Source organism: Alligator sinensis, unplaced genomic scaffold (assembly GCF_000455745.1).
Source record: "Alligator sinensis unplaced genomic scaffold, ASM45574v1 scaffold253_1, whole genome shotgun sequence".
NCBI classification, from domain to species: Eukaryota; Metazoa; Chordata; order Crocodylia; family Alligatoridae; genus Alligator; species Alligator sinensis.
In genome coordinates, this window is record NW_005842147.1 from 1,658,059 (window position 1) to 1,683,391 (window position 25,333).

Genomic DNA, 25,333 nt, shown 5'->3' on the forward strand with positions numbered 1-25,333 from the left:
GCCTCTCTAAGCAGTGCTGCCCTGTGCCAGCAAGAGGACTCCGGCATCATTTGCTTCTCCCATCTTTTGAAAATTGTATCTAGATAAGGACAGTTTTGTCTTTGTAGTGTGATTCCAAATATGTATCAGTGGGCGCATTTACATGAGACGCTATGTCACTGTCGCAATGAGCTGCATCACCGTTCCTCGTTGCTACTGAGCAGCAGCATGGGAAAAGACCCATGTAGTGTCTGGACAGCACAGTAATGTCAGTTACTGTGCAGTCATTTAGTACTTGCTTAAGCAAGTACTAAATGACTGTGCAATAACAACTGCATAGTCTGGCGCATGTATAGATGTGCCCGGTGATACTAACATGTAATTGGCTTTTTACAGGGCCGGTCCAACCATTAGGCAAACTAGGCGATCGCCTAGGGCATCAAAATTATATGCAGGAAATAGGAACATCACTCTAAATAACAGCCCTGGGTGGCTATGGCTCCACCTTGGTCTAAGACCTTTGGTTTGGTAAGGGGAGAAAGACCTCTGAAAAGATCTCAGAAGAAAGATCACTAGAATCACGACTCTTACCTTTTGGGTGCCAAGGTACACAGTGGTATGGGCGCCGAGGTACACAGTTCACCTAAGGTACCAATTACCGTTGGACCGGCCCTGGCTTTTTATGCCTCCTGGCCCTGATGTGTACACCTTCCATGCAAATCCTTAAACATTAAAGAAAGCATGGAAAACCTGCCATTTCCAATTGATGCTTCATATACTTTGCCATAGGTTTCCAGAGTGGAAAGTTCAGTTCACAGTAAGGCCCATTTTTTTAGCAGAGATAGATACAGCCATTCATTTAACACTCCACTCTGCCACTAAAAAAAAAATCCCCTCCCCACCCTTTCCTCACAGTCTTTCATGGGCATTGGGTCCATATGTGACAGAAATAATAAGAAATGCAGGCCCATATTGTGGGTGGGTGGTAATTATATTAGACATCAGCTGACTTGAGGTAGGAGAGCTATTCTTCAAAATTCAGTTGACTAGCTAGGCATGCAGTTCTTTACATACTATTGCTATTCATTAATTTTAGCATTTTTGTGCTATGGGTGTATTTATGTTGTGTATTTATGTCTGTTTGTAATTGGAATGGACTTGCTATGGCCATAGTGCACACAGAATCATGGAAAGGTAGGATTGGAAGGGACCCCAGGAGGTCCCTAATCCAGTCAGGGGATCAAAGCAGGATCATCCTCACCTAAACCATTCTAGAAAACTCAGGAATAGCCCTCACACACAACTACCAGACATAATACTCAAAACACCAAAAATAGCCTTTCAATTGCCACAGGTAGAGGGGGTGAATACTATCATCTGAAACGCAATCTAGGTTCACAGATTTTTACTGGGCCAACATGAAACCACTGGTTTGAAGCACCTTTGCACATATTGGGAAGTTTGAAATCTTGATCCAAATGCTGTATTTCAGATTGGTCTCCAACTTAAAAATACAAAGTAGATCATCCTTGTGCCTTCTGAGTAAGCAGAATTTTTTTAAACTAAAATTATTTCATACAGATTCTAATTTAGTTAGGAGACCTTTTTGTAAGCTACCAGTTGCCACAGTTCCCTGGCCCTGATGAAAAATGTCCATGAAATTTATAGAATATTGCAAAAATGTTGTGAATTCAGCATAAAACTGAGTGCAGTTCTCTTCCATGTGATACCAAGGAATTTTTTTGCTGATAGCAACAGCATCTCTCTATCTCTGTGCAAAAGGAGAACTTTGGGAAGCACATTGTGTGTGGCTATTGGAAATCCAGGTTTCACCAGCTCTCGTGTATATAGAGATTCTTTGTATAGGCATGCTGTTGGGTACCAAGTGCCCAACAGTTTTCAGGTAAAGGAGGATAACTTTGTTTCTTTTTTGTTTGGGTTATCTTCTCACTGTACTGAAATAAAATCTACTGCAAACACCTATTGCTGTTACCCCCTTGATATTGCAAAATGAAATGGTCAATTTCATGGACAAGTGGCTCTGTATAGGCATACCCCAATGTGGGTGTACTGCCAGAACGCTCTGTTTGTATTAATGCTTTAGAGCAGGTCATTGGTTTCTTTCTCAAACAGCCGTTGAGGGCCATTTCACCTTAGGTACAAAAGAAAGCATTAGCTTAAGAAGACCTATCTATAGTGCTTCCCCTCCTGATGTATTTTTATGTATGTGAGGTTTAAGTGCTGAGGAAAAGTGTCAATGACAGTACTGGGCATGGAAGTCCTCTCGTGATAGGACAGACAGTAGGGGCAGATATCCTATCATGCTCTGTCAGCACGCTGCAACCCTGAGCTGGAAGAAATCAACCCTAGGCTAAGTACAGACAGTCAAAAAGCCTAAAGCTGAATTTCTTCAGTCTTTGCAAGTTGGTCTAAGCTGCAGAGATTGAACTGATAAGCAAATGACCATGCATTCACTTTTGATTCAGGAGATGCAGCCACATGCCTGAAGTGGCTCAAGCCAGAAGCCAGGGGGTGCTAGAGCATGCCTGCCATCCACTACCAAAGGAGAAGGAAGACAGAAGCCTCCAAGACTTTCCCTCCCTCCCTGCTGGAGCAGAGGGGCATGGTCAGGCCCCAGCCCATGCTCTGTCTGGGCAGGGGAAGGTAGTGGCATTGAATTCATAAAAGTTTGAACAAGAATAGTTCTTTCTCTGAAAAACTATAAATTGAAGAACTATAAACATAGTATGGGCTATGTGTTCACTTACTCTTCCTATTGCCCCCAAGAGTTCTGGGATTTGTAGTCCAGAATCAGAGCAACAGGACTCTGCAGGGTTACTCGTTACTTCCTCTTTATGCTTTCAGGCACCTCTGGGATTTGTAGTCCACAGTGACAGCCAGCACTAAGCCAGCAGGGCAGGGCAGCTCTGTATTTGGGGGAAGGTGAATCTATACTCTGTTTCCTGGCCCCAGCCCCAGCTGGGGTTTTCCTGGGAGGGCCAGTGAGCCAGCCCTCACTGCTCCAGCCAGGGAACAGAGGAGCAGGGCCAGCCCTGCTATCTGGAGCAGACAGCATAGCCCAGCCCAAGGCTGTAAAGCATGCTGGGATAATGGGGGACTCTGATTTAAATTGAACCAGGAAGGGGTCTGGAACAGAAGTTTCATAAACCAGTTTGAACTAAATCAGTTGAATCTGATACTACATCCAACCAGGTTTATATTAAATCAGTTTCAGCCATTTTGAAACTGGTTTATGTGCACTGAACTTCTTTTCTGTTACAGGTTTCAACCAGTTTCTGATCATTAAGGGTGTGTGTAGACGAAACAAGGGGCATGTGTACACGATACTTTAAAGCGGGGTAAATGCTTTTGCACTGCTGTAATGATGTTGGTGTTTGCACGTGTTGGTGACATATTGTGCATTAATTCCAGCCACTGTAGCACATTTGGTAGTGTAATGTGCCTTAAATGACTTTGGGGTGCAGCAAACTAAAACACCTCTGAGGAGTTTTAGTTTGCTGTCCTACAGCTGTGGAGCAAAGCACCGGGGTCCATGCAGCTCAGGGGCTGTGCAGGCAGCCTGGCAGCAGCCTGGGAAAGCAGACTCCACTAAAGGGAAAAAAAAAAGCGGTGAGCCTGATCTCCGCCTCCCCCCCTCCCCATGCGAAGCCTGCCTGCCTGCCTGCCTGCCTGCATGAGCTGCGTGGGGACCCAGTCCTTCCCTCCATGGCTGAAGTGCCTCCCAGAACCGCCTGAGCCAGTGCCTGCAGGTGGGTGCTGCCTGGGGGGGTCCGCCACTGCCACGAAGGGAAGCACCAGCCCCCTCCCCCTCGCAGCCCAGGGACTGCTCCTCCTGCCAGCAGCTTGCCCTCCCCTCCCCACCGCCAGAGAGGCAGGTAAGAGATGGGTGTGCATGACACAGGAGTTTACTTTGCCCTAAATTGAAGCAGTGTTTTTAAAAACCCACCACTTCAATTTAGGGCCCCCGTTTCATCTACACACACCCTAACTGGTTTGTGTGTGACTTCTGTCCCTAGCCCTAGGGGTGAGAGTGCTATTCTCTTATTCAATGGTTTCTACACAAATCTGTCAGGGTCTCTCTGGCAGATGCCAGAAGAATATAGGAGCCATATCCTGCCATTGTGTACAAGTAGGTGAAACTGAAGAAAAAATGTACGCAAAAGTCCCTGGCTCCTAGGCTCACTAATCCAGTCTCTAGATACTCAAGGTAAAATTGCTTCTCCATTGAAATTAATGAGAATTTGGCACTCACTTAGTAGAGCCAGGATAACACCCACTTCTGTTGTATTATAGCCATTGAGCCTGTCCACATAAGAATGATATGTGTACAGTATTTTGTTAACTTTCATCTGTGGTGTTTTTTAGGTTCTCTGTAGTATTTTTTTTCTAAGTCTGACCTGAATGGTCTTGTTTATTAGGCTATTTTACATTGCTGGACTTGGAATTATTCATGAACTTGAGGCTATGAGTATAGATCTTTTCTTTGACTTTTATGTTTCCTAAATGGATACGGCAATTTGTTTGACTGATTGGCTCCATCTGTTCTTGAAGGCAGGAAGAGGATATTTCTCTGTTGCCCACACAGGAGCCAGCATGAATTAAAAAGATAGACTCTCCTCTAAATCTTAAGAGCAAAACACCAGAGTGCAATAACCATGAGGTAACCTGGAAGTTAATAGCAAAAAAATGAAAACATGACAGTGGAAATCATGTGAGAATATATGGGAGCACTTGACTGAAAATTCTCCATGGTTTAAAAGAGTTGTGGATGTTCTGCATATCTCTGGGTTATAATCGTCCCTCTAATTCAAGCCACTTAGTTGAATCAAGGATCTGATCCAACTTTATATTTAATCAATAGAAACATTCACTTTTGACTTTAATGAGAGTTAAATCATGTAAGTGCCTAACTTTTCCCTAAATGCAAATACTTAGCCTTTCCCTTTAACCTTGTGGATGTGGATTGATAGCTACAAACTGGCTTCTTCAGAGTCACTGAGACAGATTTACAGATTTTTGGTTATATTTTTACTTGCATTCAAGCTCATTAAAAATGTACCATTTGGTCTAATTACTCTTTTCCTCTTGGCCAGCTTCCTATCAGTTTCTTTAAAGAACAGAAATAGTAGTTCGTAGTTCTTAAAAGAAACAAAGTACAGATTAAAATGGAATGACTTGAATTTTTTAACTCTTGAAATAGTTAGTTGTCCTTTTCTGCTGGCCAGTATGGTGATAGAAATCCCAGTGGCAAAGCTGTACTCTTCTACATAGATAGGGAAAGGGCTACTTATAAGGTCCTTTCCTGTTCCCAAAAGGTTTCAAAAGTCATATCAGTGTCAAGTACCACTTTTGGTAGACATTGCAATCTCATCCGGTTTGTGATTTTTTTTTAAAGGTCATTTTTTAAATTAAAATATTATTAAATAATTCTACTTATTGGAACTTCAGAGGGAGGAAAGGGATCACCTATAGCTTGTAATTGACCAAAAGTTTCTAGCAAGTGACATATATTTAAATTGTGCTTCAGAGCCATCTCAAATTAGAAAGGCAAGATTTGGACCTAATTCTCTACTACATATGATGGCTTTTGTGGAACTCATTTTGAGGTACCTACCTGTTTCCATGCCTAGATTGTAGATGTCTAGATTCTAGATGCCTGCCACTAGGGTTTGGATTCCAGTAAAAATTAGGGTTTATGGTATACAGTATACCGCTGTCAGGTACTTTGATCTCTTATTGGATCTGTCCTATGGAGAGACATTTAGCTGGGATAATTTAGTCAGAGATGATCCTGCCTTGAGTAGGGAGCTAGACAAGAAGATCTCATATGATCCCTCCCAGCCCTACTTCCCTATGATCTTTTCTATGAGCCTGCACACTTGAGAGGAAGAGCATATCTCATATTAGCCAATCATCCGTCTTTTCTCTAGAGCTGGGAAACAGGCAGAGCTGGCTTTAGGGAAAATGGTGCCCTGGGCAAACTTGCATTTTGGTGTTCCTTCTCCCACCAGTGGCACTGCTGCAGGCAGAGGCAGGTGGGCAAGGGCGCAGGGTGCAGTCCGTTGGGGAGGTAGAGCCGCCCACACTGCCTGACCTGGGTCCTTCTGAGCAGCAGCTGGAAGCAGGGAGCAAGCTGGGCAGTGTGGGTGGCTCCCCCTCTGCACCCCTGCCCACCTGCCTCTGCCTGCAACAGCACCACTGACTTGGTAGGGCTGTGCACTGCTGTGTGTGTGTGTGTGGCACCCCCTTGACCACATTGCTCACCCCTAAGCCTTGGAAACAGGTACTATAACCATGACTGATATGCTACACAAGTAAAGGTTTTTAGTTCTTCATAAACACACAGACACACACCCCTTAGTGTTTAAAAGGATTTTACATGAATAAAAACACTACAGTATAGTTTGTAGATCTTAAAAAAAACTGGCTGACAGATTGCAATCAGCAATTAATTATTAACAATTTGCCTCAAAAACTGAGCGAGATATAAAGTGAGGTCCTTCAGGGGTCAGATTTAAACCTGTATTTTTCAATTACGTTCATTCAGGACGAATGCTTTTGTCCTTCATGTTGATTAAACTTGCAGATGACATCAAACTAAGATGAAAGCATACCACCTAGGAGAAATCAGAATTGCAGAGTGGTCTGACAGGTGTATTGAGATGGGAGAATGTAAATGAGATTCTGGATAAAGATACAATGTAAAGCACTGCCTAGAATACAGAAAAGTTATGCTGAGGACCTTCAAATGACACACAAACTTTATACATGCAGCCAATACAGTGGCATGTGTGCACTGGGATTTCCTACTCACTGAGACAATAATCCCACCTTGGAAAAACTGCATTTGGAATTTTGCAGAGAATGTTGGCCCTTCCATTTTAAAACAGACACTGAAAAGTCAAGGAAAGTTCAAATGGTCAATTAAAATAAAAGAGTGAGCATTGATGGAGTTTAATTCCTGAAACAAAAGTAATCATAGGAGATAACACTATAAACTTATTAGGTATTAATAAAATCATAGCCAAGTTTAGATGGAAAAAAAGGTCTCAACACTAAGAACTTCTAAAATGTATTGTAATGCTAGGAGATGTAAAAATGGGTGCAATTGAACCAGAACTCCAGTTCTGGTGATGTATGGAGATGTATGGAGCTGTTAGTTTTCAGGAGTTTGTATCTACTTTGACATTTGGAACCTAGCAGCTGGACAGCTCAAGAGAAGTCTTGTCAGAAGGAGCTTCAGCGGGGCATGGCTGAAAGCTAAACTGAAGAATGAAGTGGAGTTAGATGTAGTCTGTAAACATGGTGCCAACTCAGTTTATTTGGTTAATATTTTCCATGTAAGACCACTGCAGGTAAATAAAGAGGTGTAATTGGTCAAATAGATTTTAAAAACTTCAGTACAATTACCTGAGATTTACACAGATATGTAACAGAAAGCAGAATTTGGTCTGCGGTCACTTCCCTGGATAATTTAAAGTCTATCTTTCCCACTAGGCAATGAAAATAAGCCACCTAATAAGAAAACTGAGTCTCTATCAGTAACAGGGTTTATCAATGCAGTTAGAAAAAACTCAGGTGGGATTCCTGAAGAGTAATATGCTATTTGATTCGTTAGGGTTGGGGCAGATGACCTGATAGAGGACTTAAATCCAATAGTACTCAAGCTTTTGGCCCCATAGGCCAGATGAGTGACACAGGGATGGTCTGTGGGCCAGATGAAACCCAGTGCACCAGGATTGGGCCCTAGGCATAGCACCATTTCCCCCTCTCACCTGACCCTGCACACTAGAATTGGGTCCTGGCATGCCCCAATTCTGGCACGTTCTCAGCCAGCCCTGCATGCTGGGATCAGGCACCCAATCCAGCACACAGGGCCCAGGACCCCCCAGAGGTCCAGAAATTTGGCAGGAGGGGAGCAGTGCCATTACTCCCCTCCCACCTGTGTGGAGCCAAGTGGGCTGGTTCATGTGGTACTGTGGGCCAGATCTGGTCTGTGGGACCCAGGGGTTGAGCACCTCTGCTTCAATCCATTCGCCTATGATATAATTCTTCATACTTGTCATATAAGTCGCTACATCACCTCAATTTTTCAGAGTGGTGGGGCCAATGAGGTTTTGCACTGAAAGAGGCAGGAAACTCAGAACAAGTACAAGGTTGTTGCCCCTGTTTCCCCCTGGTCTGCACATTTAACAGTGTTATAAGGAGTTGCTTTGAAAATGGCTCTGCCCTGACTCTGCTGCTGAGTCCAACAGTGTACCACATGTGCTACATCTGCATTGTACTGCCAACTCCAAATATTAAAAGATTGTGACTCATAGCCAAAAAAAAAAAAAAAAAGTAAAGCAAGCAAAGCTAAAGAGACCATAATAAACCTGTGGTCCTTTTTATTGCCTACTAGTTTTTAATCCTTGAGGTATACTGTGACATTTTGTTTTCCCCAAGCTTTTCTGAGTAACCATGAGCCAAGAAACTTAATATTTTTTAATGAAAACTGAGTCTCACCTAATCTTTTGATGTGAATCTGTATGAAAACCTACAAATATCTTGATACTCATGATAAAACTTTGCATGTTGTTTGTTATCACCTGACTGCCTGTGAAATGCTGTTGTATTTAGCATCACTGCTACTATTCCAAGGCATCAGTAATGAGGAAGGCGGTGAAGGGATATGGATTACCCACCTGCCACAGTTGCATGTCTTCTTAGGAACCCTGAAGAACAGCTTTTCTACCAGATGTTGTCAAGCTCAGGCGTTCAGTCTAATCAGTGTCTCCGTTCTCACGGCAGCATTCCAAGAAGAAAAGGGGCACAGAGCATGCAAGTGCCATATATTTATTAGTAAAAGCATCTTCGATTTGTGATGTCAATGAATGAACAATATTTTAATCCTGTGACTAAAAGGCCCCACCACACATGCACACATAGCAGTTTGCCAGTATCAAGGTAGCAAACTGGTAAACACTGACCTGTTTTTCTCTTCTAAAGCAATAAATATGCAGGTCTCAGTTAGTTTATAGTCCGCAAAGCACCACCTTCTTTGGGAACAGCAAGGGTGTGAAAGCAGCCTACAGAGCCTGCTGTCGGCAGTGGGTGTCTCAGCCCACAGCCAGTCAATAATCATTAGGAACTGAAAAGGCAAAGGGAATGGGGCCAGCTGAGGCAAAAGAGATTACAGTAATGCAGGAGTACAGAAATATGGCTTTTATTCCTTCAGAGCTATCAATTCTTGTTGTTTTATTAGGACTAAGCACACTACTGCAATTCATTCCTACCTTGTGATTTTTATGTTTATGGTTTGACTTAGTAGTTCATTTGGAAGTGTTTCTCATGAAATAGGAGGGTAGTCCTTTAAAGAGAGGGGGCAGGGGGTGGGGAAAGAAAGAGAGAAAGAGAAAGCGGGTTGATTTATATTATCTCCAAACTATGTTTCTTTGGAAAGGTTGAAGGAAAAAAGCACCTTTGTCTCCTTCCAGCTGATAGAATACATAGCGGGACTCCAGGAACACAGTCCTGCATGGCTGTTTATAGCTGTTATGTTTTTCTAGGTTTAATCTGGACTACAGCCATCACTGTATACACGTGGATGTCTGTAGTCTGAATTAACATTAGGTCTACTTCAAATTCACTAATCCTGATTGAATGAGGATTAAAATTAATGCAGACTAAAGCGGCCCAAACTAGGCCAAACTAATTAAACTGTATTAATTAACAGGTATATATAGAAGGTATCTAGTGCTTCCTGTTGCTCATGCCCACCACCAGGCGTAGCAAGTGAGTGCAGTTTTGTGGCCCTGGCTGTGAGTGGTGGACAGAGGTACCCAAATGCACGAAAACCTCCATGACTATCAATGACAGGTTTACTAACTCTTAATTCAAACTGAAATTTGATTTGAACTGTATGATGTGAATCGGTTGACATGCTTTAGAAAACAGTGAGCATGTCTACAAATGGCCCATGAGACAAGATACTGAAATTCAGTGGAAGCCAGTCAAAATAAGGAAAGGCTTTTGACACTATTTCTTGCCCTTGGTGAACCCCATTTTTACTTTAGGTAAATTCCCTTTGACTTCAGTGATAGACCTGCCTTCGTAATACAGATCCTTATGGTATGGTAGTGAAAGAAGAAGTATTCTTGCAGCGGGAAAAACATCCCCTCTGTAAGAAGGGATGTATATCAGGGTGCGAGGGGTTAATAAGGAAGATTGCTTCAGCTGGGTCCAGATTTAGCAGTAGCCACAGCAAAAGCAGCCTTAGAAAGAGAGACTACCATGTACTTTTTTAGCAATAATAGCAGCTCACTGAGGAAGATGGGAGGGCAGAAGGACGTATGGAAGTGATGTGTTTTTGTTTCCAACTTTGTTTATCAGACAGATATGTATTTTTTGTGAGCTTTCCTACTTGGCCTGACTTCCATAAGGTTGGTTCAGTGAACTGCTTTTATACGCTACACAAGGAGTAGACAAACTTTTCCAGCTCCAGGCCAGAATAACCCACACCAGCCAGAGGAAGGCAAGTGCTAGGATCTGGCCACCACCTTTCTTGGGGGCACGGGAAGAATGCCCGTGGTTGGTACTTGTCCCCACAGCTAAAGCAGCTGAATGTTTTCAAAGTCCCACATCTCTGAGCCAGATCTAATAAATACGTGGGCCTGATTCAGCCCATGGGCCATAGGTTGACAATCCCTGCTCTACACAGTATCCAGTCAAGAGAGCAATGACTAAAAATGAGCCTAACTTTTCAAGTTGGGGGGGAAGGGAAGTGTCTTTTGCTTCACTGTTTCCTGAATGGAGAGTGATGTGGTCTAAAAATCATGTTCTTCAGAGCTTGTCATCCTTGAATAAAGTCATAGGGGATACAAAGTCTTCTGGTTTCTTCTATTTTTAACTCTCACCAACTTGTTTAGCACAAGCAGACAATATCTAGCCTTGATTCAGCAATCCATACATCACAGTGGCCTCTCTGTATGAGTATTTCTCTCGGCACCCAGTCCTGTGTACCTTCTTATGAATGAAAGCTTTGACCTGGTTACCTTTCTTTCCCTCCATTTACCCCAAAGCAAGCATTCTCATAAATGTCTTTCCCTCTCCTAAGGACTGAGGTAGATTACTTTGCTCTTCTGTTTTTCTGCTTCTTCAGCAAAGTGCAGTGAAACGTACTTCCAAGTACAATTTTTGCCCACTTAAGCTTTTGTTATAATCGCACAGTGGTGTAATGAGGAGCAGAGTTAAACAAATAGACCATTTTTATGCTTGCTGAGATTTTAAAAAAATTAACAACTGGTTGTAAACTAAACTGATTAAACATCCATGATTTGGTAGCCCAAATAAAGCTTTTAGAAATGCAGAGCAGAGTTACAAATGGATTAGAAATGGGAGAACATTACCAAGTTCAAAGTCATGTGAACCTTTCAAACTATTTTGGGGACTTGGAAAGCTAGTTCAAGTCTGAGAGTTATTTTTCCTGTAGTTTAAAATGCCTCTGGGTGTGTGTTTTTCAAGATTGTTTCAATTAATCAAGGGAGAAAAACAGAAAAGCCTGTGTTTGCAGCTAAAAGAAAAGTTGTTCTGCATGTTTAGAATAGAAAAACATCCACCTGCCCACCCACTTCTTCAAAATATCTATGCTGGCACAAGTGGGTAATCTCTGCCCATATAATATAGTTATGGTAGCATTACCTATTCTTAAAGTTGTCTGATGTTTTTCATTTATAAGATCCTGTTTTCAGTTTTTTATAACTTTTGGCAAATTTTAACTGTTTGAGTTGAAACTTTCCATGCTGGCTGTCTGTCTCTAGCTAAATTGTTTCTTCTTTGGAAAGCTGTAAGCAAAAACAAGGTCAGCAGTTTCTGAGAATGTGATCTTACAAGAAAATGTGTTATGTTGCCTTCTTACAATTAAAAACCTTCTTATGATTATTTCAATGAGAAGCTCTAGTACCTGTGTGTTTTGGAGCAAGGTTTGAAAAATTGGCAGGGCAGTTGTTCTGGTGTCAGGGATACATGCCTTTTGCTATTCCCATTAGAAACAGATCCAATTTGGCAAGTTAAAAACCTCTGAAAATTCTCCTTTTGCAAGTGCTCAGTTTAGACTTGTTAGAATTGCGGATTTCTGAATCTTCTATCAACTCTGATCGTGCTTCATTCCCTCACAGCAGGGACATGCTGACTGGTTTATGTTTGTACTGTTCCTATCAAGGAACTGAGTACGGTCTAGCCCAGAGCTGCACATATGAGCAGAACTTTCCCTTCAGATGGTGCCCAGAGCTTTTTGGGAGCATTGTACAGTACTACCAGATACAGGAAAAGAGTGGAGGGACTGTCTCTCCTGTGCTGTTAGTGACCTACCCATTTTGATATGCTGGAAAAGCATGTAGGTTTTCCAGGTTGGAAAAGGAAACAGCTTGACATATGCAGAGAGACAAGGGCTAGACTAGGGAGAAGAGTGGAAGGCAGGAAAGGAGACATAGGAGAAAGCTGGGACAAGTTGCTGGGAAGGCAGCGTTGGGATTAACTAGGGAAGGAGCCCAGAGACCATGACCTGGAGGTGTCAGGGAGACAGAGTGGATTTGGCATGGGGATTGATGGAAGACCTGCACTTGTTTGGCAAGAAGACTAGGAGTGGGAGCTAGTGGATGGAGAGGGAGAAGGCAGGTTGAGCCACCCTTAAATTGCAGTTGAGGCAGAATTGGTCTCTGGCTGATTCTGGAATGATGGGGGTATCACGGAGATGCAAAGACAGGTTCTTTCCTACCCACCATAGGCTGAACAAACTCTGCTAGACTGGGGAACCTGGACTGTACTTTGGTACTTAATAAACCTGCTGTTTCTTGTGTCTTTATACCACTACTTACCAACTAGGAGATAGCAACCTAGGATTTTACCTGGTGCATTATATGCAGCAGATCCTACAACCATAAAGGAAAGGCCTAGCTCTGGTCTTTTCACAGAGGTACCATATAACCTTGGAGAGATGTAGCAGGAAGCACCCACACAGAAAAAATAGCAAGGAGGTTGAAAAACAGTGATCCCCTCCCCCCACGTTGTTTTTTTTGGGGGGGGGGCGGGGGGGAGGTTGTTTTGGGGCTTTTTTTGCAGATAGTCTGCTTGATTACAATTTACCCTGCAATGGTATCTTTTATTTACAACAAGCCTGATTCTACCCCCACTTATACTTTGGCAAAGTTTACATCTGATCTTTGTGGTTCAGATCCATCTCTCATTTTAGCAAAATACTGATAATTTGTCCCAAGTTATTACTGATCAAAAATGCCAGTGCAAGCTTTGCCAATTAACAGGACATCATACCAACAGCTAGTAGTGCATGAAAATATCCCCAGATTTTGCAAGTCCTATTAATCTTTTTATATAAGCAACAGAACAACATTGCATGAGCAGCGGGCAATATTCTACTTGCATGTGTATGAAGCAGGTGAGATTTAGATGCTTATTTTTTGGATATTGACTGAATAGTAGCTACCAAAACAGGGACTACAAGTCTATTCTAAAACTTCTCTAACTTTGAATTTCCAAGTAGGGTTACAATTGTCACCAACTTTGTTTTGATACTTAGATGTTGGATAGGTGTCACAGTCTTAATACTGAAAAATTCAAATATTGTGGAGCTCTGCTGAATTCCAGTGTTCCAGGGGTGCAAGAAAGTCTTGGCAGGAAAAGGGAGTAAGTGGGAAGGAAGATAGGCTTGGAGGTAGCTCTGTGATTACAGAAACCAGTCCCCTACCAACACAAGTAGTCACATCCGTATGCTTTTCATATATTGATTGTGGTTAACTGAAACAATAATAGTAGCTAAGGGTTTTTCAGTTCTTACTACTCACAAAATAGTCACCTAAATTATCTGTCTTTACTGGTGAAGAACTGCAATATTTCTCTTACGGTATTTTTCCATCACTTTCTTCCCCTCCTCAATGAGCATCAAACTCTGAATGAAAGCACCACTACAAAATACCTAGTACTTTTATAATCCCCCTCAGTAAAATCTCTTTCAGGATTCTTCATCAACAGCAGCTGTTTGATGGACTACCCAATGCACATAGAACTACTCAGGAGTGATGTGCTAAGCTTTATCATTTTGCTAATATACAGAGACAGAAAACTGAAACCTCTGTCATATTTTTTCTTCTGTTTGACTGTGTGGTTCTACAAGAAGTTATTATTAAAACATTCAATTTTTCCTCCTCTCTTTTTTTTCTGGGTGAAAAATAGCTGAGGAAGTGGAAAGACTGGCTGCAATGCGTTCAGACTCTCTAGTACCAGGAACCCACACACCTCCAATCAGGAGAAGAAGCAAATTTGCCACTCTAGGAAGGATTTTCAAACCCTGGAAATGGAGGAAGAAGAAGAGTGAAAAATTCAAACATACGTCAGCAGGTAACAAGCACCCTTTGGCTGTTCTTTAACTGTGGGCTCAATGGGTTAAGAAGGAAATAGATATTCATTAGCAAATAATATAATCCCAATTTATGGTTGAATTTACTGTTATAATAGACTTGTTGGAAATGTCACCCAGCTTCTGAAATATGCTTAATTTTTTGTTGCTGGTTTGTTTGTTTGTTTATTTTTGTGATGTTTTAAAGGCTGATGGAACAATTCGTGAAGTCTCCCTGTTGCTTGCCATTAAGCAAAACTTGCCATAGCTAAGTACACAACCTGCTCTATTAGTAAAGTTCATCACAGTGAAGTAACTCAAATAAAGTCTTGTTTCTCATAGGACAGAAACCAACATGCAGGGTATACATGCAGCCGGTTAAATAAAAGGACAAACTCAGTGAAGAATGCAATTATTTTCAAACTTCTAAAAAAGTTTTTATGAACAAGGAAGAATAAAAGTGAAGGTGGAAAAAGCAGATGACATTTGGCTTTAATGCAAATTAAATACTTATAAATTCCTTATTCCAGTGGGCTGGAATGACCAGCAGCCCCTCTGTAATGTATGAGGATCTCTTTTCTGCATACCCTTTCAGATTCTGAGTCTTAGAGTATTTTTTAAAATTGTATTGAAAAGCAGGAAACAAAACCATATGTTTATCCTGGAAATAAGGTTGAGCCAAAACCCCAGAGGTAAACACTTGTCAGCCTAGGGAGTTTGTATCTGTATTTGCTCTTGATCCCTTCTCTGTTATATATCCAGAGACCTCTTCCCTGCAGCCCACACAGAGATTGATAATATGTGAATGGACATGTTTCTGCAAATCTTGATCTTGGATTGGCAAAACAAGAATTTTCACTGCCGACCTCTTTATGATGGTAGAATCAGACACACAACACTGTGAAGCTTGCAACTTCTAAGTGCCAGCAGGGATTTGGAATAGAACCAAGGTTGCCAACCTTCTGTAAATTTACAGCTAATCTGTAAAAGAAGTGGTTAAAAGCGCTGGTCCAGAAAGCCTATAAAAATATTTTGATATCCATAAAATTTATGGACACATGGAAACCCTGCTGCTGCCCAGCGGGGCCTTTACAAAGCAGAAATGCTTGGAAATTGCACGCATGGAGTCAAGCTTCTTTCTTCCTTGCTCTTAGTGGGAGGAGGCAGGCCAGGGAAAGTCTGCCTTGCAGAGAACATGTCTGAACACATGGGGCATGGCATAGAGCAGGGGTGGGCAAAATGTGGCCTGGGGGCTGGATGCAGCCCACCAGGCGATTCTATCCGTCCCGCGGGGCCCCTAAAAAATTTAGAAAATTACTATTTATCTGCCCCTGGCTGCCTTTCATGCGGCCCTTGATGGCTTGCCAAAACTCAGTAAGCAGCCCTCTGCCCAAAATAATTGCCTGCCCCTGGCATAGAGTGTCCCCATCCTGCACTCAAGTTCCCTCTTCCCTTTTGTCCAGACTTTGGAGCACATGTCCCCTCTGAGTCCCCTGGGTTTGGTGCAAGTAGCACAGATTTGGCTGGAGGGAGGAGTGAAGTACCCTGGGGACTGGACACAAAAAGCCCACCAGCATGGCCCAGGAGACAGTCATGCTCCAGGGATAGAGAACAGACCCTGGAATCCAAACTGTGGTGGGGAGATCAGGGTGCTGCAGGGTCAGGGTTGCCCTCAAAGTAGTGTGTCTTGGCCCTTCCTCAAACCTAGCCCCATTACACGAGCCTCCTGCAGGGCACCCCAAGCCTCAGCTACCCCCATCAGAGCTCTGTCTGGAGCTGGACTTGGGCACTAGCTTGCCTTGTGACAAGCAAGAGCTGCCTGCACCCCAGAGAGATATGGCTTCTTCCCCTGGTCCACACACATCACAGAGGCTCCAGGGAAGTCCAGGCTGCAGGGGCTGTGTACACTACAACTGCTGGAAAGGCACAGAGCCAGCCAGCAGGACTGCTGGGTTTCTTTCACACCAGCCTCCTTGGGGACCCCTCCAGTACGTGCCCTCTGGGGAAGGGAAAGCCAGACCCCTTCATGGATTCACTGTGTGTGTATATGAGAGAGCAAGCAATAATTTGCACTACATTTATGCAATATTATGTCAGTAAACATTTTTCATTGTCTATAAGAAGTTTGCAGATTGTCAGTAAAAAAGTTCTTGGGTTGGCAAGTTCTCTGGGCTGTTTACAACACAAAACTTGTAGTGTAGACAAGAATGTGTCCCTTGATCTCACTGGTCCATACTTGTACAACAAAAGTCTCTTACTTAAGTGGGAATTCTTTTAGGAATATGAGTACATTTTTGCATGGTTAAAGGCTAAATCTACTCTTCAACTCTGGTTTTATAACTGATGTCTGGTCAGATAGGCAAAGACAAGTGAACTGGAATAAGTGACTGTGTTACCTTGAGTGACTGTCTTATTTTTTGGCTTGACAGCTGAGAAGATATTCATACCAAGATGACATGATTTTTGCAGAAAAAAAATGGCCTGTCCTTCATGTTGTGTATCGGTTATTATTGTAGTGTGGTACCTGTAGTTGCACAGTTTCTGTGAGAATCACATAGCTCTTCATGCAGGCTAGCTTCCAACTAACTCCTGCAGCTAGGCTAGCTGGGTAGTCATGCTCACACATTGGTCAGCACAGGCTAAAGAAAACATTGGAGTGTTTACCCAATGTGTCCCATTTCTTGACTGAGTTTTGCAACCTGCTCTCAGTTCTGTGTTGCGACAGGCAGCTTTTAAAGGTAGCTTGGCTACGTTGACACAAACTAGGGTTCTTTCTTACAGATGACCTATCTAGTGGACATCATAGACTGTGAGTGTAAAAGGGCACACATTTTAAGATTATCTTGTTTGTAAGCATAAATATCAACTTGTTCCAAACTTTGGATCCAGATCAATGGTTTCAATCTGGAATTTGGCCTAGCAGCATCTCTAGATATACGAGTAGTGTAAGGGGATTTTCAAAACAATGTATGGAAAGGATTAGCCAAAAATGCAGTTCTTCTTGGAGTATTTTTTCCCAATGGCAGGGTTATAAATCCCTTAGCAGTAGTGAATTTTAATAGAAACTCCATGGCAGGCTCTTAACTCAACAATACAACCAGACTACGCCATAAACATCTATTAGTCAAAGCATACTAGACAGTTATTAAATTTAATTAAACTCAGTCACATTTTCATTTATGATACAATTAATGTTTTAAAAGACAGTTTCTTATCTAGAGCTCCATTTTTTTCCTTAATTACCATAAGGGATTGAGGACCCTTGGAAGCAATGAGCAGCCTAATAATATTGACAGAAATAGCTATGGAAGCATAATAAAACTTCTAAATGGCAAGATTGTATCTCTTGATGGGGCTGTTCCTTTTATCTCAGTGATTCGCAACCTCATTAGACTCAAGATACCCCTTGTTAGACTCAAGGAACCCTTTGAAAAATGCCCTCTTAGGGCACCTATATATGTGCCAGATGTCTGGGGGTGTCTGACGCCATAGTCCTGGCATCTGGGGGCACCCTCTGGCAGGGCAGGGTGGGGGGGGCAGGCGTGGGTGAGGAGTGAGGGGCACTGGCAGGGCCAGGGGGCTCTGGGTGAGGAGTGAGGGGCACCTGGAGGGAGTGGGGGGCTGCAGGTTGGGAGTGAGAGGCCATGCTGAAGCAATGGAGTCATAAAAGGGGTCATGCTGAGGAAAAGGTTGGAAAGCACTGGTCTAGAAATAAAGGGCATTTTTACACGTTCTCTGGGATGTGGCACGAGGTGTTTTAATTAGTGAGCTGTGCTAATTAAAGGCACACATGCATCATGTGTATCAGTGTCCCCACATGTCCCCATACTGAAAAAATGGCAGCAGGGCACTTTGAACTAAAGCTCAGCGAATATGTTTTATTTCAAAGTGTTCCACCGCCATTTTTTCACTGTAGCGATGTACAGGGACGCTGATACATGTGACATGGAAGGCTGCAAGAGCACATCAATTTCTGTGCTCCAGCACACTGAATTAATCGAATCTGCTCTGACATACTGGATTTGCAAAGTTTTCTAAAGCTTTTAAAGAGTCTATATAAAACTCCTAACCTGTTTGACACTGGGTGATAATTGGACAATATAAGCCATGATTCTGCAGCTGGATCTCTCTGGAGTGCCAGAGTCAAATGTGTAGAATTAAAATATAGACAAACTGGACACATCTACTTGTGTACTCTAAAGTGTCACAAAAACGTGCTTTTTAGCTAATGCACATTAAAATAGGCTAACGCGCCTTTTTCTGTGCCTAATGTGCGTTACCTAAAGCACATTAATGAACATGTAGACATGCCCACTCAGGCTGTCTTTCAGATAATCCAAGACTAAGGCTTTAAAAACTGTCTGAAAATCTTAGCCCAGATTTCCCAAAGGGGCCTCTGCTTGTAGATGCCCAGCAGTAGAACTGATTTTCAAAGATACTGCATAGAGGTAGCCTTTCTTTCTTTGTTTTTTCTTTTTTTTTTCCCAAAAAGCAAATTTAGAAACAAAAGGGCAGTTTTGGTTGGACCAAAATTATTTGTGAATTTATATTTAATTTGGCACTTAACTCTAAAAGCTGTTTCTGAAAACTTGATCCGTTGTCTTTCAGTGGAGTGAACAAGGACAGGCTGGAGAGCTCTCATTCCTTTAACTGGGTTGGACCATACGTTTCACAAAGGTCACTTTCAGCCATGCAAACAGAGTAGCATCCAAAAATGTACTGAAAAATTGCTTGGCAAGACTGAGCAGAAGTTGGATCTTTTCAATCTCTAGTGTCTGTGTTGCTGGAATTACAAATTATGCATTATTTTTAGATTTGGCATTTTAAATGGACTAAAATCTCAGAAGTACTAAATTATATTCAGAAGATGCAGCTATGCTTCTTACACAGAAGGCGATTGTAGCATTTGTCTATTTTTACACATGCATTGCTAAATGAGAGCTTCTGAAGAGAATGGATGTTTATTCCACTGTATAGCAGAATCTTTGTGTTTTCTTGAAATCTGGTACATGACATATTTCTAGTCTTTAAGTTTAGCTAGACTGAAAAGGCTTTTTGAGACTATATTCATCCCTTTGCCAGCACTACACATGCTTTAATGGAACATTTGTGAAAAGGACCCTTAAATGTGTCCCATCTTACAGGAAAGGAATGTTTAATAAGGCCGTTTGGTTTTTATGCTAATTATACTTCCAGCTGCTGTGAAGATTATATGAAACCACCCCAAACTATAGTACCGCAGCATAATTCTGCATTAATGTATTCTTGCAAAAATAATGTCATAATACAATTAATCTATTAGAGAATTTACAGTGTGTTCCAATGCTTAAAAAATAAGTGCAGTGCAATGTACTGTTAATACCATAATCCTTTACCTTTTATGAGGGCTGCAATACCACAAGTTAGAGATATTTGGAGAAGCATTTTACCAACAAAATTAGAAATAATAAAATCTTTAGTTTTGGAGACATTCACTTCTGAAAAGGCTTATCCTGTTTGATCTGAAAAAGTGGTCTGCAGCCTCAGCTGCCATCAAAGTAACATATGTATAGACAACCCCCATGACAACAGACAGGTACTTAAAGGTTGGCTTCTATAGAGTTTAATTTTATTTTTAGATTCCCTTTGAAGTGTGGAAGCTAATAACCCTGTTTCCTAAACTAGTGGCTTTCCTTCATGTTCTCACTGTTTTTCTACCTTTGTATAGAAGTGGATAAAGATATCATTATAGATGGGACCAACCAGTCTGTTATAAGGCCAGGAGACAGAAGAACAAGGTACAGGGCATCCAAATGTAGCCCAAGAGCCAGATGTAGTCAAGAGACCCTGCGAGAGGGTGACCATGGGCAACTCTTCCTTTTCTTACACACTGGGCACATCTATACAAGATGCTTTACTGCACAACAGAGTAATTTGCTGTAAATTAAAGTGTCACTGTCTCCATGACAATTAGGGCACAGTAGACTAATTTACTGTGCTGCCAGATAGTCCTGTCAGATACAAGTGGTATCAGGCAGTGCAGTAAATTACTGCTCTTAAGTGCGTGTGTAGACAGTGATGTTAGGATTAGTTTACTCCAGCTTAGATTGAGCCAGAGTATATTCAGTTGCATTGACTGCATGTGTAGACGTGCCCAGAGGGCAACACTAACTGGTTACAGGTCTTCATTCCTGGCAAAAATCACACAGTTTGATTTCTACTATTCTAGCAAAGAAAAAATAATAGAAACAAGTATAATAGAAACAGATATTAAAATTGTATGGATTTATGTATCAATATATATGCATTTGTGTGTCTCAGATTTTGGCAAACTTCAATCCTTTGTTGTACAGAATTTGAGTACTTCTACTGCAAGAGACATAAATCCCCAGTGTACTGCCATTGGATTTATTGCAATTATACCAGAGATGAACTTGACCCTTTGAATTCTAGAGCAATAAAGTATAAAACCTACTACACCTTTCAAATGGTACTGTAGTATGACCTTCATACAGGAAAATTGTTGGATGTGTTCACTGAAAATTGATGTTGAAGGGGTTTTATTCCTATTTCACTATCATACTCTCAATCTGTATTTCCTACAGCAGGATAAATGAAGCAGGAATCCCTCAGGCCAGCATGGAAGTACACTGAATGAGTGCTGTTCTAGGAGTGACCTGCTTCATGTCTGACCTATATTTTGATTGGGCTACTGATTATTGCATTAATGTAAGCACATAGTTCAATTACTCTAGTTTTATGGGTTGTTGTAATGATTTTAGAGATTGCCCTATATTTGGTTATCTCTGAATCATGCTAAAAAGACATGTATCAAATGAATAGCATACTGTCAGTGTGAATCAGGATCCCATTGATAATGACCTGTAAATACAAGTACTAATAACAACTAGCTTCATTTGTTGATTTGAGGACTGTTGGATGGAGAATTGCAAACTTATCTGAATAGATGGTTGTTTTGAGGCATAAATTGTGACCAGAAAGTGACTAGGAATTACCCTGTTAACTAAGGTATAAAACTGACCTTGACTTAAAATCAAGCATTGCCTGATGTACAGCAATGTTTCTCTTTCTAAGAAGCTTAGTCTACAGAGGAACACTCAGAGAAGTTCACCTAAATGAACTAAAGCTGTGACATTAAAGTGAGTTAGTTAAAACATATGGGCTTGGGACAGATATTAAACATAACCCAGTTTAAATGATCAGAAACTGGTTTAAACCTGTAACAGAACAGATGTTCAGTGCACATAAACCAGTCTGAAAATGGCTGAAACTGGTTTGAGATAAATCTGGTTGAACATAGTATCAGACTTAACTGATTTGGGTCGAACCAGTGTATGTAATGTCTGTCCCAGATCCCTGGCTGGTTTAAGATAAACCAGACTCCCCCAGCATCCCGGCATGCAGTCTGGACTGGGCGGGGCTCTCTGCTCCACAGCAGGGCTGGCCCCTCCCCTCTGCTCTCTGGCTGGATCTCCAGCAGAGACTGCAGTCTGCTCCCCTCCCTCCCCCTCATCACCCCCTGCTAAGCAAGAATTCCCCTCTTGCCTCTGCCTTGGTGAGAGGTGTCTGTGTATTAGCTACCAGATGACATGCTGGCTATGGTCCATGCTGTGGCAGACAGGACAAAGGCAGAATCAACAGGTAGCTGGTAATGTCCCTCTGTTGTTTTCTTAATGGGGTGATAAACACTGTTATCTATTTCCTGCTGGGCCACTCGGAGCATCCTGCCCACAGGCCCTTCATTTTACCACTGTAGAAGGGAAGGGAGGGCTGCTCGAGCACCCTGCAGCTTCTAGCTTGAGTCATTGCAGGCATGTACCTGCATTTTTTCAGTCCATAGGGGATGTCTGTGTGGTTACAAACAAGTTTAACCTAGCCAGGTTAGACTAACCTGTAAAGATTGAATCAATTCAGGCTCAGGCTTTTTGAATGTCCATCCCTAGCCATGAAGAGTGTGTACACTCTTATTCACTTCATAAACTCAGTTGTTGTATCTTAATTCCTTAAATTACTGCCACTTCAATTCTGAATGCAATTGAACTGATCTCCATTAAATATATAGCTTTTAACTGAAAATTAGAGGTAGATTTTAAGGGCTAACTTTGATGAGAACTGCACATTGTTATTCCAAGACTGCATTTGGGGGATAGAAAGAATGAGTTTAACATAGTTATTAAAGCAGGAGATGGAGACAGAAGTATTGAATTCTATTCCAGAATCTGATTCTACTAATTTGAGTCCCAGTCCTGCTCCCACAGAAGTCAGTAGATGATAATACAGCTGCTATTACAGTTATTGTGGAGCTAAATTACAGTTTTGCCGACTTTTGTGATTTTATTGACTCTGTTAATATTTGGTAGGTTTTTTTTAAGAGCGCCAGCCTTTGTGATTACAGGGAAAAGCTTGAAAATGTAAAGCAAGTTCACCTTAAAGGTTTAGGAGCCAGGAAAAAGGGGAAGGGGAATTTTTTTTCTTTGAAAAAAATTGTTATCTTAGAAAAAATACACACATAAACCAGCCAAACATAATAATCTTAAGTTAGTTTTTCCATGGCCTGAACTACAATTTTTGCTCCTTTGGGACTTGCAGTACTGAAACCAATTAAAGTTTGTAGAGGAATGTATCGGGTCCTTAACATGGTGTGTGTATATGTATATACAGAGCAGTGAGCATAATCAAAGAGAAGATTGATAATGGTTTACATTGATTTGAAGACTACCTGTTGTTAAATGCATTTCAGTTGTCTACTATGAGATGTTCTTTTCATTACAGTAAGTTCACTCAATCTTTGTCTCTACATTTTTAGAAAAAAAGTAATTGCAAAGCAGATCAATGACAGCTAACCCTTATTGACTACTTCCGGAGCTGAGTGGCAAATATATCTTACTGGGTTAGAAGATGGCAGTGCAGTGAGGCTGGTTTTACCATTGTAGCTGCATGTATAGATCCTTTCAGAACTGGGACTTTAGTTTGTCTTTTGATTTCCGGTTTTAATATGGCACATTATGCTGTGCCACTTTGTCTTTTAGTACTCTGTGGCTGTATCTACATGTGCACTTTATTGCAGAGCTAATAACTCAACTCTGCAGTAAAGTATCACTGTCTGCATGTGCACCGGTATTAGGGCACGGTAAATTAATTAACTCCACAGGAGGATAGTACTGTCAGGGTTAGTACTATTATGACGGGTGCTTGGTGCACGCCTGTCACTCTCAGAGAAAAGAGTGAGAAGCAGCCTGCACATGTAGTGAGAGGGGCTGATTCAGGAGTCAATAGACCAGGAGGGGCCCAGGCGTGAGTCATGTAACCCCAGGGCCTGAGCTGGGCAGGCAGTCTAGCCCTGGGAGCATTGGGAGAGGAGCTCCAGGCAGCAGGGTTGCAGCAGCACTTCTAAGGTAACTACTGAGCTGGGGAAAGCAGCACTGAGGCAAGGAACAAGCCAAGCCTAAGAACAGATAGGTCTGGGAACAGGAGCAGGTGGTCCTCTAGCCTGGAGAGGCATGGCAGAGAGAGGAGGGCTAGGCTGCCCAAAGGCAGCTAGTGAATAGAGCAGCACCTGCATGGCAAGGCAGGTCTTGGAATAGATCGGCCTGGGGACAGAGGCAGTGGCCTGAGAGGGCTGGTGATGAAAAACTTGGTGGTTGTGGAAGGGACTGGAGGGGAGGTATGAAAGTCCCACCCGGCCCAGAGAGAGGGAGAGGGACCAGAAGAAGAGATAGACCTGAGGCCCACAGACAGAGTTTGAGCCCAAGAAGGACTAGGTACTTGATAAAAGAAGCAGTGCCTGGAAGGGACCAGGAGGGTCTGGTACCCAGGGGGGACCAAGCTCCAGTGCCTGGGACCTGCCAGAGGGCAGAGAGTAGGGCCAAAGGATCCAAACCCATAGAAGGGATAGCCCCCCTTCAGCCACCCCAGCAAGGCTAGAGAGCCCAGAAGTCTGGAGCCCAGGAGGCGTGAGAACTGGGGCTAGGAGCTCATAGCCCATGAAGGGCATATGTTAGCAAATCACCTGCGAGGAGTGGGAGTGCATATTGGGGAAGATGGAGTCCATGAAAATAGCCCTTAAGGCAACCTGTGGTCCTAAGATAAAACCAGGCTTGGAAAGCACTGGGCCAGCCTCCCTTTCATCAGAAATTAATAACATCAAGGCATGGCGGGCGAGTGACAGGGAGACGGTCCCAAGGGGAGCCAGGTTGGTAAGGGTTAAGCAGGGGTCATTGTGACCACCCCGGGACAAGCACTTGCTACAACTGTCCTACCGCAGAGTAACTACATGTGCTGAAATGTATGTGTAGATGGTGACAGGGGCTGGCTGGGGCATGAGGGTGCAAAAGCGCAAGGGCTGCCTGCCACCCAGCCCCACACTACAGCATCCTCATGCCCCAGCCATCCCCTCCACTGCCTGATGCCACCACCTGGAGCCCAGAGCTGACCTCCCAGCCCCCTGCCAGCCCAGGGCTGCTCCGCTCCAGCTCTAGCTGCTATAGTCCCAGGAGCACATGCAGACACTGCACCCAAGAGCAGCTGACTCTGGTGCACTGGAGTGTCACCTTAATTGCATGTGTAGATTCACCCGCTGTCTCTGAAAATCATAAAATACCTAATGGCAAAGAAACCTTTCACATGCTGTAAGTTCAGCTTTTCATTCAGATGAAGTGGACTCACTCTTTTAGTTTAACCACTGGCAATATTTGCCAATTAAAAAAAATGTTCCTTAAGATTTCACGTTTCCCAGTAGCCACTGTTTGAGTCTGCAAACACAAATCTGCTACATTCTTCCTACATTTTGCAGGACTCCCTTGGTCTCATTAATTCCTCATTTAATAGTGCATGGCTGACAGCTGCAAGTGGAAAGATAAGAATCATTGTAAGGCAGAAATCCTTCTGCCTGAACATATCGTGTGTATGCTGGAAATACCTCACAGTAGGCCTGATTCTGATCCT

General features: G+C 42.5%; 1 protein-coding gene across 12 annotated transcripts in view; it reads left to right on the forward strand.

Moving 5' to 3' along the window:
- PHACTR1 (phosphatase and actin regulator 1) overlaps positions 1-25,333 on the forward strand; it is a 471,624-nt gene that overhangs the window by 260,403 nt on the left and 185,888 nt on the right. For all 12 annotated transcript variants that reach the window (XM_025206234.1, XM_025206235.1, XM_025206233.1 and 9 more), the window contains one exon: positions 14,227-14,391. In XM_025206234.1, the coding sequence (XP_025062019.1) occupies positions 14,227-14,391 (165 nt within the window). The remainder of the gene's footprint in view (positions 1-14,226; positions 14,392-25,333) is intronic.